General features: G+C 48.3%; 1 protein-coding gene across 4 annotated transcripts in view; it reads right to left on the bottom strand.

Moving 5' to 3' along the window:
- Positions 1-722: 722 nt before the first annotated feature.
- Positions 723-13,971, bottom strand: part of iqsec2b (IQ motif and Sec7 domain ArfGEF 2b) — a 14,810-nt gene continuing 1,561 nt past the window's right edge. The window contains exons 1-14 of one of the 4 annotated variants that reach the window (XM_056588871.1): positions 11,040-12,150; positions 10,503-10,791; positions 9,943-10,260; positions 8,456-9,516; positions 8,128-8,289; positions 7,645-7,767; positions 7,217-7,383; positions 6,665-6,804; positions 5,960-6,085; positions 5,718-5,817; positions 5,459-5,620; positions 5,066-5,242; positions 4,770-4,819; positions 723-4,248 (exon numbers count right to left, since the gene is read on the bottom strand). In XM_056588871.1, the coding sequence (XP_056444846.1) occupies positions 3,058-4,248; positions 4,770-4,819; positions 5,066-5,242; positions 5,459-5,620; positions 5,718-5,817; positions 5,960-6,085; positions 6,665-6,804; positions 7,217-7,383; positions 7,645-7,767; positions 8,128-8,289; positions 8,456-9,516; positions 9,943-10,260; positions 10,503-10,791; positions 11,040-11,089 (4,116 nt within the window). In that variant the 5' untranslated portion in view covers positions 11,090-12,150 and the 3' untranslated portion in view covers positions 723-3,057. Of the gene's footprint in view, positions 4,249-4,769; positions 4,820-5,065; positions 5,243-5,458; positions 5,621-5,717; positions 5,818-5,959; positions 6,086-6,664; positions 6,805-7,216; positions 7,384-7,644; positions 7,768-8,127; positions 8,290-8,455; positions 9,517-9,942; positions 10,261-10,502; positions 10,834-11,039; positions 12,151-13,971 lie in introns of those variants that run through there. The other 3 variants (XM_056588879.1, XM_056588888.1, XM_056588897.1) reach the window with 3 other exon arrangements.

The following is a 13,971-nucleotide window of genomic DNA, read 5'->3' as shown; positions in this document are numbered from 1 at the left end:
ATGTGGAGTTTGAACGAAAAATGGCAAAGAAATATCCCAAAACATGTAACGGAAATGGATATCCCTTTATCGTCAGTCCCGCCCTCTCTTGTAGCTAAACCAATTTAACAGAAAGTCCCGCCCTCTCCTGCCTATAATCGCCATTTGGAGTATCCCCTTCCAGGCGTTCCGACGCGAAAGCATGGGAACGAGGTTACCACTTAAGAGCAGGGCAGGGAATCATACATTTTTTCAAAGGGTCCGTTTATAGATAAACTAATTCACAACAAAAGTACAGAATGTCAGCATATAAAATGTGTGTTTCACTCTGTTAACACTCATTTATATACTTGTACTCTTGTTTGCATTGTTCGTGGCTCATACATTTGATATATGGACATCGCCACAAAATGATGTGGAGCGAATCAATCAGAGACAGCCCATCTTTGATCTCTGTTGCCGATGGACACCTCACTCGTTATGTACAATTGTCAAAAATGTAACCTATTTTTTTATTGCTACATGCATAAAGCTAGTCTTACATTTTATTTAGCTTTCACTAAGTTTATGACTAGGCAAATGGGCTGCTTTCAATTTGTGCGTTGACCTATTGCATTTTGGAAGACATTTAACCTACATGGACATGCTTATGTTGGCTATATCAGCAGCATGCATGCAAGAATATTCTCTATATTATTTGGCTTTCAATTACCAGATTGTGCCGGTTTTTAGTTTCCCCGTTTGACTGTTTAATATTATGGGTTGTTTAAAATGTCTCATTACACATGCTTAGTCTCGGCCTAAGCCAAGTTCAAGAATAAAAATAAACATAGGCGTTTCACTGCAAGGACGCTTTTTTAATTTAAGCAATAAATATTCACATCTCTTTCAGCACACACTTGATACATTCACAAATAAAAATTCTAAAATTGTATATTTAAATTGGTGTCAATAGGTACCCTAACATATTAACACTTGTAGGCCTTTATCATGGTAGTTAACCTTCTGTTTTGAATTAGAGAAATGGAAATAGATTTTAATTTTGGCCTACTGAATCTGCTTTCATGTCTTTTGCTCATATATACATACCTAGTGGCCATGCACGCACCTGAAACAGAATAGGAGTAATTTACCCCAAAACAAAGCCTATATGTATAATATATTATGTACATTTAGGTTTATACAGTACAATCCATTCAATTAGTGCAGATATACCCATGCAAAAAGAAAGAAAACACCATTGAAGCGATAGGCAGAGCAACAAGTACTGAAAAACATTTACATTTCACATTCCTAATTCTCGCCAAATGTCACAATACACTTTATTTCTTGAGGTCTTTGATGTGCCTTCTTCTTCTGCATCTCAATTAACAACTTCATCAACTTCAGATACCAAACCAGTCTCGAACCACATACCTTTGCCTAATAAGATACACCAGTTGGTCTCGGTAATCAATGGCACTAATTCCGGCCTATCTCGTTGCACTGTTACATGTTAAAAAACTACTCTAAGCACAAGAGACTGCACACACCCAGGAGGTACTGAGATAAAGAAAAGTTGTCTTTTACATTCCACACGCGGGTTATGTTGAACAAGAAGCCCATTCAGCAGGGGCCCGGAAAATGTCCAAAAGTGTAAACAGAGATCTTTAAAGAATGATGAAGCAGGAGGATAAGAAGGCCATTGCTGACTTAAGACATCACTCGTGTGCAAAAACACAAAACTGCATTTAAAAGCGTGCGTTTTTATAAAGGCGTAGAGTGTCAAAACGCGCAACAAGTTGGTTTTAATGGCTGTAAAGAGTTACCTCTGAAGGAATAATGGCTTCCTAAATGGAACATAGCTTTATAACTCTATGGCAAGGCTGAAGCCCTTTTCTTTACACAGAGCCATATACAAAATTCTAGAGTATCTTTCTCCCCAAGAGCTCATGTTCTGTTTGCAAAAATAATCTCCTCACTCAACGCAAAGGGAGTAAGGATAAGGTTCCACCATCCAAAAGGTCCTCAATCTCATTCATAATGTTTAAACCATTAGTATTAATATCGACCAAAAAATAAATGGCAGTCATTATAGTATGGAAATAATCTCCCTACACATACGATAACTCCCTCAAGCAGTTTACGTGAGTTGAGGGGATTAATATGTGTGCATAAACTGATTATAGTCATCTACAGTCAAATATCGCTGATATAATTAATCACTGATCAAAACATTTATCAAACAATATTCATCATACTCATAGCAGTATTATACAGTATAATATATCAATACAACAGCAAAAAAGCTTCAGAAACACTCAAATAGATTATTATTCATATCATTAATTCCCACTTCCCAAACGAAATGTTATTTATTAATAAGCCAGCTGGCTTTTGTCAACAGGAAAACAACTGTAGAGCAAAAGACCATGGAGCCAGAAAACGTGCACAGGCCGAAAGACTTTGGGACAGTGCAACACATCTGAGGCTCAAAATAGAGAAAAATAAAGAGTCTTACAGTTAAGCAAAATCTGAAAACAATGACAGACACTAAGAGGCTAACGAGATTATTGCAGATTGTGTTTGTTTCTTTGCAATTATCTGCAAGAACTTTTTACAATGTCAAACGCCCAAATAAACATAATCGATATTTCTAGTAGTCTTTTTTTTTTTACATCAATAAATAAACGGCTTGTTACTTATATATGTGAGTTGGTTCTAACACTGCCTCGCCTCTCACAAAGTCATAACGCAGAAACAGTCAAAGGGGCCAAATTCTTGCACATTCAACTAAAAATAAAGATATATGGCTATAGCTTTTATTGATTGTGAACGTGTTCTGACGTCAGCGTGTATGTTTGTGGCCTCGGTTCGGTGGGTCAGTGTCTGAGCATGTGAACAAACTTCTACGCTACTGGTCAACGCTTTACATATGCGGGAAGCGGAGGTGAAAGTAGCAGAGGCGGAGCAAGCTGCGCTTCCTCTTCTCGCTCGCCCCGCTGCTGTCGGTCCTCGTCGAGCGGCTCCGGGCCCTGCTCCGGCTCCCCGTGTCCTCTGCCCGCTCCGACCTCTGACCCTTGGAGCCCCACCCCCTGCTCAGACCACGGTGCTTATCCGGTTGATAGCTTTGGACTTGGAACTGCTGCTCCCGGGGCCGGTAGGACCCACCCCCATCCCCTGCGGGCCCTGCTGAGGCGGCCCGGGGTGCTGAGTGGGGTGAGGGGAGAGAGGTGTATGAGGGGTAAGGGGGGAGGAAGGGGGGGGTAAAGGGGAGTGTGGTGGGGGAGGAGGGATGGAAGAGAGCGGAGGGTACTGGGGCAGATACTGGCCGACGGTAGAGGCGGGATGTGCATTGGTGGTGGTGGACGGTTGGTGGTGGTGGTGGTGGGGCAGCGTGCCGAAGATAAAGTGTGTCTGGTGGACGGGGTGGGGGACGGGGTGCGGGGTTTGAGAGTGACCGGGGTGGGTGTGGGAGTGTGCGTGGGGGTGCGGCTGGGAATGAGACAGTGTGAGCGGCGGCTTGGTGCCAGGGACGCCGGCCCCTCTGACAGAGTGTATGGGCTGCGCGTGGTACAGGCCGAACTGCGGGCTCGGGGATGGCTGGGAGTGAGGAGAAAGGGGGGGAGGACAGCCCACCACCATGTTGCCGTACCGACCCGGTAGCCCATGCTGGGAGAGCTGGGAGAGATGCGCCAGCTGCTGCGCGTGCGTGGGCCCAAGCGGAGGGCGACAGGGTAGCGGGCTTCTCTGTATAGTATGAGTGGGAACGCCCTGCATAGGCGACGGGACAGTTTGTACGTGGTAGCGATGGTGGTGGTAGTAGGGGGGCGGCGGCTGCACGACGGCCGTGTGACAGTACTGTGCATGTAGGGCCTGGATCTTGGAAGGCCCCCCGTCCAACTGGCACAGGGATGAAGGGGAGTGAGGAGGGGGACCTCCCGTAGTCGGTGGGGGGACAGGGGCGGGGTAAGGTGGCCCCGGTGGTATGAGGGGCGCCGGTGGTTTGGCGCGTTTGCTCCCAAACAGGGACCCGAGGAAGGAGCCACTGTTGTTGCTGCTGACCCCCCCCCCAGGTACCCCCCCCACCCCTGATCTCTCTACACTGCTGGGGACCCCCCCCACTCCCGTCCCAGCAGTGGTGTGTTGTTGCCCCGGCCCACCCCCCACCCCCGATCCGGGGCTCAGGATGGGGCGATGCGGCCGGTAGTCTTCAGTTCCATAGCAGCCGGGGACCCCGCCCGGAACGGTGTAGCGCTGGTGAGGCTGCGGGCTGCTAATGATGGAGCCCTGGGAGGGGAGAGGAGGAGTCAATGCTTTGGAGGATACCAACGCGCCCACCGCCGTGGGGGCGTCCCCGGAGCAAAACAACCGCCTCCATCTCACAGCTCGTCGTCAAACACAAAGACGTAAAGATCAGTGACATGTACAGGGCATGCTCGACCTCCTATCCTCTTTTTCATGATAGGCATGCAAAGAGTGTTAGCGTTACAGCAGGCGTGTGCAGGCACTTGCAACCAAGAATTCACACACTCACACGCACGCACGCACGCACGCACGCACGCACGCTCGCACGCTCGCTCGCTCGCTCGCTCACTCACTCACTCACTCACTCACTCACTCACTCACTCACTCACTCACTCACTCACTCACTCACTCACTCACTCACTCACACACACACACACAGAAGATATACACACGCATAAATAATGCAGTGCAAACACAGCACATGCTGGGGTCGGCTGTATTAGGGTTTTTTAAAGGTTAGGTCTGTGGGGGTGAGACAGCCACGGCTAGCCACTCAGACTTACTTCCATGGTACTGTCCAGAGAACCAACACTGTTCCTGCGACCACGTTTCCCTGCACCCCATCAGGAAGAGTCCGTCAGTTAGTAAAGAGTGAAAGAACAGAATGGTTCATTGGTGTTTGTTTTACATGTGGTTGTTGTTGGGACATTGATGAGGTGATGTCTGAATGGAACTGATGAAGAAATAGAAGAATATGAAGCAAGCAGAGAAGAACTTGACCCCAAGTGCTTACCCCAACCCATTGGAGAGAAATCAATTGGATTGGGCCTGTATCACCGAAGAGGCTAGTCTCCCTCACCTGTGTCCGATAGGTCCCTGAGAGATGAGCTGAGGGCCGTGCGTTTGAGGCCTTCAGCGGCTGAATAGTTGTCATCCAGGCTGGGCCGTCCCAGAGAGCCGTTCACCGCTTCCCCCTTTACCATACCGCTCGACAACAACCCAGTACGCATTACGCCTTTCTGCTTCTCCAACTCCGCTGTGGGAGACATCAGAGGAGCCATTAAAGGCTGTTTACAATCTGTTCCAGCCAATAAATGGCCATTATCTCTTAAAATTATAAAGGAAACCGGTCTTCTGACCCCTCATCAATAAACATACACATTACTTATAGTATTAATAAGGTATAAACCCGCATTGTACTCAGACTTTGGAGTTGCACTGCACAACAATGACCAGCAGGTGGGGTACTTACACTCCACTCGATATTTCTCCATCTCCTGAACTTCTGCAATGCTCTCCCTGAGGTCGCTGACAAAGCGTGTACGGTCCTGCTGACTGGGCGCCAAAAAGACGATGAGCACTTTCCTCTCCCCGCCCAGCACCGCTGATGTCAGGCGAATACCGTGGGGGTAATCTGGGAGGTGAAGTATGTTGGTTTATTTCAACATCCAAACGAGAGGGTCATCAAGAAATAGTTTAAACTCTTTTATTTTTATTTTATTGTTGCTCACAGGAGTTCTGGAACATGTGCACTTGCATCTCCACCAGAGGAAATGATTGTCTGAAGCTGTATGTCACTGAGGTTTTCTTCTTCTGGAAGATCTTGGTCACCTGGTGTTTGACAAAGATAGGCCAGGGTTAATACTCGCAGAAGATACTAAATAACAACCATTGTTTGACCCATGCAATATATATATATCACTCATACCTTTGCATGCAAATGTCCTCCTAGCTCTAAAGACTCAAGTCTTACCACAAGGAGGTCGTTGAAGAGGAAGACCTCTCTCTGGTGCACTCCAGTCCTCTGTGGTCTGTTAGGATCAGGCACCTCGTAGAGCTGGCAACAGCACACCAGCCTGCGGTGAGGCAGCGACAGCACCTACACAAGCACACAGCTGTCATTTATTGGGGACATGAAATACTAAGCATGTGATCATATGAGAGGGGGAGAAGATGGAATATGGAAAGGTTTGATCATAGAAACAACATTTGGAACATTTGGAAATACTCAGGGTCTATGTATTTATGATATCCTATTGGAAACTTCAATATATATCTTCAATATTGTTTATTCAAATATTTGGAGTGTTATTTGTTATAAATGCCATAGCCATTATTTTCTATATGTGAGGGAAATCTGTGAGAATATCTCTGTATGAGCCAATCTCTATATGAGCCTCTGTATGAGCCAATTTCGATTTTAGACCAATCCCCGCTTATTTTGGACAAATCATCTCTTCCCTTATTAATTCAGGGAATAAAGGGAGGGAGGGAGCAGAGAGTGAATGGGTTGTTTTATTTAAAAAATGTCATTTCTCTTCTGTTATCTATTAACAACTCTCAAATATTACCAACTTTACCCAGAAACATAATTTTAGTTTCTTATTTTCTAAATAGAATCTGCTTCGAGGCTAAAGAGACCTGGCTCTGGCTACAGTGATTCAAATGTAAAGCTCACAGGCTTCTTGCCCACAATGACTCTTTCCACGGCCTGGACTTGGGACACGTGGTCATCGTTGGTCCTCAGCTCCCACTTCTGAATGCGCTGGTAGATCCCAACAAGGAGGTCCCTCGGAATGTCTTGACCATTGTCCACCCCTTGAGTTAAATAGGAAGGTTATAAGTTAAACTGCTTCCAACAAGTCTGCTCAGAATCAGTGAAAGCAATGACAAGATGGATGTCAAGCTTAGTTTTACAGGTTTTTTCCACACTAGAGGGAGCTGTGTCCCCACATGATAGAAAAGTCAATTTTTTTCAATACTGCTTCCGAGATCCAGAGTTTCATAGTTTAACTGTTGAATTGTAAAATGTGCAAATTGTAACCTAATCGAATCGTTAGATATCGGTTTTGTGGTTATACATATGTGATTAATCGAGTCATGCTACATAAATCAATCCGTCAATGACCTCATAAATCCATAGAATGTTGAATCAATCTCAAACTGGTGGTTTGTTGTGCTTTCAAAAATCGTAATCGTTTTTTGGAGAATAATTTAGCTTTTGCCCCACCTCTCAAATTCTTGATGAAGTCCTCAATCTTCATCTTCCTCTCGGCCTTGACGTTGGGGCTGTACATGTCCGTGTTGAGGAGGATGATGGCGAAGGCCAGGATGAAGATGGTGTCCGGGTTCTGGAACTGGCGAACCAGCGTTGGGTTACACACACAGTACCTCTGACTGTGTGGAGGACAGGAGACAAAGATCACAACTCAAGGAAGGGATTCAATACCACAGTCCAAACGTTATATATACTTGGTCTAAGCTTTGATACAGTCTTACACAATACGACTGCATTCATTTATATGCATGGGCAAGATTGGAAACCGTAACCACTGTTAACCGCTTAAAAAATGGAGTCACACGGGAACAAAGCAGACGTGTGGAGCCCCATAGCCGCTCCCTCATGCAACAACGTCACGGCCACGGTCCCAAACCCACCTGAAGGCCTCGATGAGCCTCTCCACCTTCTGAGCTTCTCCCTGGACCTTGATCTGGGCCTGGAACTTCCTCAGGGCATCGTCCAAGTCCATACCGGAGAAGTCCATCTCATCCACCACACAGCTGCACACACACACACACACGCACGCACACACACAGACACATGCACACACGTACCCACGCACGTACCCACACACGTACCCACGCATGACCCACACAATGTACACCAAGACAAAGTTACAAATTATGCAAGGACCAAAAAATATATATTTGTGGGTGGTTGAAAATCCTCTTGCATAAATCCCACTTTATTATTTTTCCAGAAGTATTATGTAAATGGTCTTTGTGTGATCTTTTAGATTTTAAAGATAAAAAAAATCGAACCTGGCACATTACTGAACCCTGAAAGGAATCCATTTGGTTTCACTTCTCACTCGCTTACGCACTCAATAATTTAGGTTTGCTTCTGGCTTCCTTACTCACTCCAAAACATCCTTGTTGAACTGTTTCTGCCGGTTGCCTAGGAACTCCCCAATCATCTGTCTGCTGAGGCCCTTCCTCTCAAGGATGAAGCGAGCGATCCCCACCGGCGTGTCTGACACAAAGCCTCTCTCTATCAGGTACTGGATCCCTTTTTCTGGCTTCCTGTGAGAGGCAGAACAAAGATCCCATTCAAAGCTGAACTGTACATACAATGTATTCAAGCAAGACATTTATAAAATTTTCTCGGATTATAGACTAGTGACTGATATTTATATTCTGTCTTACATAATCGATATTCCTACGACTGAGTTTCCGGAGGGGCCCTTACTTGTTGAACAGGTTGAGGCCGATGCGGTACTGCCGCCTCTGCACCACGTCGTTGTTGAACGGCGGCGAGTCCCAGCTGTGGCGGCTCTCCCTCTGGTAGGTCTGCTTGCCCAGCGGGGGCAGCGGCTCCCGCAGGCTGTCCTGCGACGAGGAGCCCGAGCTGCAGTTCACCGTCTCGTTGGAGTTGGTGGTGGAGTTGAGCGAGTCGTTGTCGCCGTCGGAGCAGCAGGGCTGCTCCAGCACCCCGGGGGGCAGCGCCGGGGAGGAGGAGGAGGACAGCGGCGTGGTGGGGGGCTGCTGCGGCGAGGAGGAGGAGGACTGCGTGTCCGGGTACTGGTGCTGGTGGTGGATGGGGTGCTGCTGCTGCTGCTGCTGCTGCTGCTGGTGGTGCTGGTGGTGGTGGAGGGCCACGTGCTGGGGGATGTGTGTGGGCAGGGGCCGGCCCACGGCGCGCGTCTGGCCCTGGGCGGTGGCGGTGGAGGCGGGCCGGGTCGCCATGTTGGGCGCGTGCTTGAGGGTGCCCTGGGGGGAGCCGGTGGCCGCCCCCGGCTCCTGCTCGTACACCAGCTGGCGGCTGAGGGAGCCGCGGTCGGAGCGGTCGCTCATGTCCACCGAGCTGTCGCTGGGGGGCTCGATGGTGAGCAGGGGCAGGTGGGCGCCCCTCAGCCGGTAGTCCCGGCACTCGGTGCACGGCGTGCTGCGGCGGCTGTTGCTGCTGCCCCCCCCCTCGGTGTCGCGGCTGTCTTCGCGCACGGCCACGCCGCCGCCGGGGCCCCAGTACTCGGTGTCGGTGCTGCTGGGCGCCCGGTCCAGGGACAGCGGCGAGGAGGGCATGCAGTCGTCCATGTAGAGGGTGACGTCGCTGTAGGAGGTGGCGGTGCTGTCCCCGTGCATGCTGGCCCGGGCCCGCTCCCCCAGGCCCCTCTGGGAGGACGGGTTGCTGCTGCTGCTCCACACGCACTCCCCGAAGTCCCCGCCCTCCCGGCTCCCCTCCTGGGAGTCGTCGCGGCCCGCGGTGCGGCAGCTCAGGGCGTCGTCTATGGAGTCGGCCAAGGACTTCACCTGGAGGACACCGATGACGGGACAGGGAGGATTAGCATCGGAAGTACGGCAGGGATGTTTATCTTCTCCCTCTCTGAGATGAATGGTGGACTGATCCTTTGTTTTTTCTCAGCATAACATTGTTTCTCGCTTTTGTCCCTGGGTTTCGGGAAATTATCTTTTAATTAAGATTTAATCAGTACAAAGATTTTTACGGTTATGATTCTCCTACTGAAAAGACTGGCGTCCGCATATGTATATATATGTGTGTGTGTGTGTGTGTGTGTGTGTGTGTGTGTGTGTGTGTGTGTGTGTGTGTGTGTGTGTGTGTGTGTGTGTGTGTGTGTGTGTGTGTGTGTGTGTGTGTGTGTGTTTGTGTGTTTGTTCTTTTAAGGAAATGGGCAAATCCATGTGTTACTCATACGCAGCCCCATTCAACGCCTTTACCTGCTTGGAGAAGGAGTCCTCTAAGTGTGTGTAGTTTGCAGGGCGGTCCACATCCGGAGAGTGCGGGGGGCCGATGGCGACGCTGTGGGTGAAGTTGGTCTGCGTCTGGGCCTGCTGCTGCGGCTGCCGCTCGTCGAAGGAGTACTGCAGCCGCATGTTGGACAGGATGATGCGCCGGGTCATGCGGCTCTCCGAGGCTGAGCTGCGGAGACGCTCAAAGTTCTTGTTCATGCGGTACTGCCGGAAGGCCGTCTGGATGGTCTTGGCTGCTCTGCGGCTTACGAAGGAGCCGCCGTACTTTCTCTCCAACATCTCCACCTGGGCAGGGGGGGGGGGGGAAGGTTCCCGGGCGGTCACGTGAAGGCGCAAGGATACTTTGCAAGAACGTGGGAACTGCCTTCATGAAACACGTTCACCATCAAACCAGGAATATCGAATTAGAATTAGAATTTTGAGTTTGAATTTCATTACATTTTTAAATGTTTTTACATGTCATCATTTCTATACATTAAGACACGGACGATGTAAAACATGGACGCCATCATTCACAGCAGCCATACCTTCTTGTCCTGCAGGTCTGTCGAGAGCTCATAACTATCCAGGGCCTTGCATCGCTTGTTCTCCTCCTCCTCTTGTTTGCGCAGGGCTAGGCTGGCGGGCTGGTGGCGCGTGCGCAGCGCCCAGGCCAAGCCCACGGAGCCGGGGCCCGACACACCAGGAGGGCCCCTGGGTCCCAGAGGGCCGACGCTGTCAGTGTAGAGCTCGGGGCCCCGCTGGTAGGAGGAGGTCTGGATGTATGAGCCGTCCGTGTGGGAGCCCGTGTCCGGGCACCGGGAGTCCACTTCCACACTAGAGGAGGAGACGGTACGAGACGTTATGGTGGTCATGGTTCTAGGGAAAGTAGGACATCAGACAAGATCAACAAGGCGTCGCATCATACATTTACACCATCAAGTTTTTTGAAGTCATGCTTATCAATGTTTGAGACAGGAGGAATCTGGACGCACGGGGCATTACCAAACCTGTTGCGCACCAGATAAAAAGCAGTGGTTGAATTCCTCTAACATGGACATCATAGTTTGAGACTGGGCACTCACGTGTTAGCATGCCAGCGGCGGTGTATGACATATCTCTTATTGGAGCTCATAAGGAAAGGACGCCACGCCGGGCAATGGTGCACTGAACTAGACCTCTGTGTCTTCTGGTATGTGTCTTAAGAGGAAGGACACATCCAACCTGACACGTCAAAGGATCTTTAGAATCAGATCCAGAGAGAAATAAAACTTTGGCCAAGTGTCAGGCAAGTTTGTGATAAAAATGTTGCATTGCGGCAAAATAATGTTTTGCCTGGGAAATTATTATATTTTTATTTTTTACCCACAAGCTTCAATCTGCGTGAGAGAATGTGCCTCTGACTAACGTGTCTCTCTCGCCTCGATTAACACATTAAAATATCCCTAAGCTGACAGGAAATACCTGGTTGAATTTTAAACAAGTACTCGCTGAGCAGGTCAGTGTCAAACACGAACATTATATTTCAAGGAAGCTACTGAACACCACAGCGTAACTTCCACACTCAAAAACTCTCCACCTACTAATTAGGTGGTTTCAAACACTGCAGAACCTTTTACCACAACCACATCTGCAATTACAGCCTAGCTCTAGCCTCAGCACTGTCCACCAATAAAAAAATTCTGGTCTCAAAGATATCCAAAGGGCTGGCGTTTGTACGATGTCCTGGTAAATACTTGTGGTCTTGTGGCAAATTATTCTACCCAAAGAGTCCCTCTAGTCAGTGGCTCAGGGCTTTAAGAGCCTTTATCTACATTTCCTGCCTGGCCACGCCCCCATCCGTCGCTTGTGCCCTGTCCCGTAGCGAGACCAAAACACTGGGAGGTGACAGGAGAGGTCAGTGGAAGTTTTGACGCAAGCATAATGATCAGGAAGTGCATGCGTATCTCATTGGATCTCTCCTTTCTTACACTGTGCACTGTGATGCCAATAGGATGGCTGGCAGGGGATAACATCTAGCCTGTTGGATAAATGCCTTGACGAGGCATTATTCATAGGAAGCCAAACAACATCCACCTCCTTCTCTAGTCGCAGAGTTTGAGTATTGCTCACTTGAATCGCTTCATCGCTTCTGCCAACTACATAACTAAACAGGAAATTGTGTTTGTATGTCATTGGCAGAAGAGAGACAATGAAGGCCCATTTTGTGGGAATGATATTCAGTTTCCATGCAACAATAGTCATTTAGGTGATAAAGAGAATAAGTGAACCCTGATCAAATAAATATGGCTTGTTAGAGCAGAGCGAGGGAGAGAGAGAGAGAGAGAGAGAGAGAGAGAGAGAGAGAGAGAGAGAGAGAGAGAGAGAGAGAGTTATGCGCCGCTCGGTCAACAGACAGGACTTCCTGTACCGACAAACAATGCATAGCTTGGCTAAATAATGACAGCGAACCCCGGGAAATATGTTGCATAACACACGAGGAACAGATATAAATAAAAAGAGCTAAACTCTGACATCTGCTGGCGATCCATACAGCCAGAGATGCATCCAGTTCACACATGCATAATAAACACATTTGGTGAATGCATTTGGGCTCGCGACCAACAAAATGATTTATCACATGATACGAGTGCTGATACAAGTGCAGCCCTGCTTTGTAAGGCTGGTTCTATCACCGAGTGGGTTCCCGCCCTCGCTCCTTAAATAGAGAAATCACGAAGATTGGGTTGCTTGGTGACGGTTGCTGTGGGGCCTTTGTGGGCGGCGAGGCAGTTGTTAAGGTTGAGACGCAAAGTTGCCATGGCAACGCCAAAGCCGTTTTTTTTTCCCATTTATATTGGTTTGTAGAAGATGCGCAAGCCGTGCTTGACAACATATCTTGCATCCATTCTGAGCACACATAACAACAAGTCGCCTAGAACAAACCCGGTGAATTCAGTCTATTTACAGCTTCACTTTCCAACATCCACAGCTCACAGCTGTGAGTGTCCTTCAGAGTGTGTCAGGCGACCCCATTTGAAGGAGCGGAAAGTAAGGGCACTCTGTGGCTGGGCTGCCAACAGGTGGGGAGAGCCCTGACCCCACTCTGACAACCCACTGTGCACATCAGCACAGCAGATGGCCTCCTCCACCTGATACCCACACTGATGATGAGCTGGAGGAGCACACTGGCACTGGATGCCTTTCAGAGGCTTTTTACCTTCTCATTACTAAGAGTCAGGATATTAGCGGCAACGGTTTTACCATCATTTATAATTACGTGAAATAAATAAGGTAACCAACGTAGTCTTTTGTCTGACACTTTTATTCAAAGCAACAGGCAGGGCTGTCGAATGCCGTGGTAGATAGCGGACGCTGGGGATCGAACCCGGAACCGTAAATCTGGAAGTGGAACACGTGACCACTTCTGATATTCAACGTTAAACAGTATTAATCTGAACTAAACCGGACCTTTACTCAACATAAAACACTGGTGCTAAACACTTTAACTCAACATGAACCTCTGGTACTAAACAGACCATAACTCAACATGAACCACTGGTACTAAACAGTCCATAACTCAACATGAACCACTGGTACTAAACAGACCATAACTCAACATGAACCACTGGTACTAAACAGTCCATAACTCAACATGAACCACTGGTACTAAACAGTCCATAACTCAACATGAACCACTGGTACTAAACAGACCATAACTCAACATGAACCACTGGTACTAAACAGACCATAACTCAACATGAACCACTGGTACTAAACAGACCATAACTCAACATGAACCACTGGTACTAAACAGACCATAACTCAACATGAACCACTGGTACTAAACAGACCATAACTCAACATGAACCACTGGTACTAAACAGACCATAACTCAACATGAACCACTGGTACTAAACAGACCATAACTCAACATGAACCACTGGTACTAAAGAAGACTTTAGCGCTGCCTTTCTTTGTCTTGGCTTCACAGAAGTAGGACGCAGGGTGAAACCAGGTGACAGTTGAGCTATAAAG

This window comes from Gadus chalcogrammus, chromosome 1 (genome assembly GCF_026213295.1).
Source record: "Gadus chalcogrammus isolate NIFS_2021 chromosome 1, NIFS_Gcha_1.0, whole genome shotgun sequence".
In the NCBI taxonomy this organism is placed as follows: Eukaryota; Metazoa; Chordata; class Actinopteri; order Gadiformes; family Gadidae; genus Gadus; species Gadus chalcogrammus.
The sequence above is the reverse complement of the archived record's forward strand: the minus strand, read 5'-3'. Positions and strand labels throughout refer to the sequence as shown.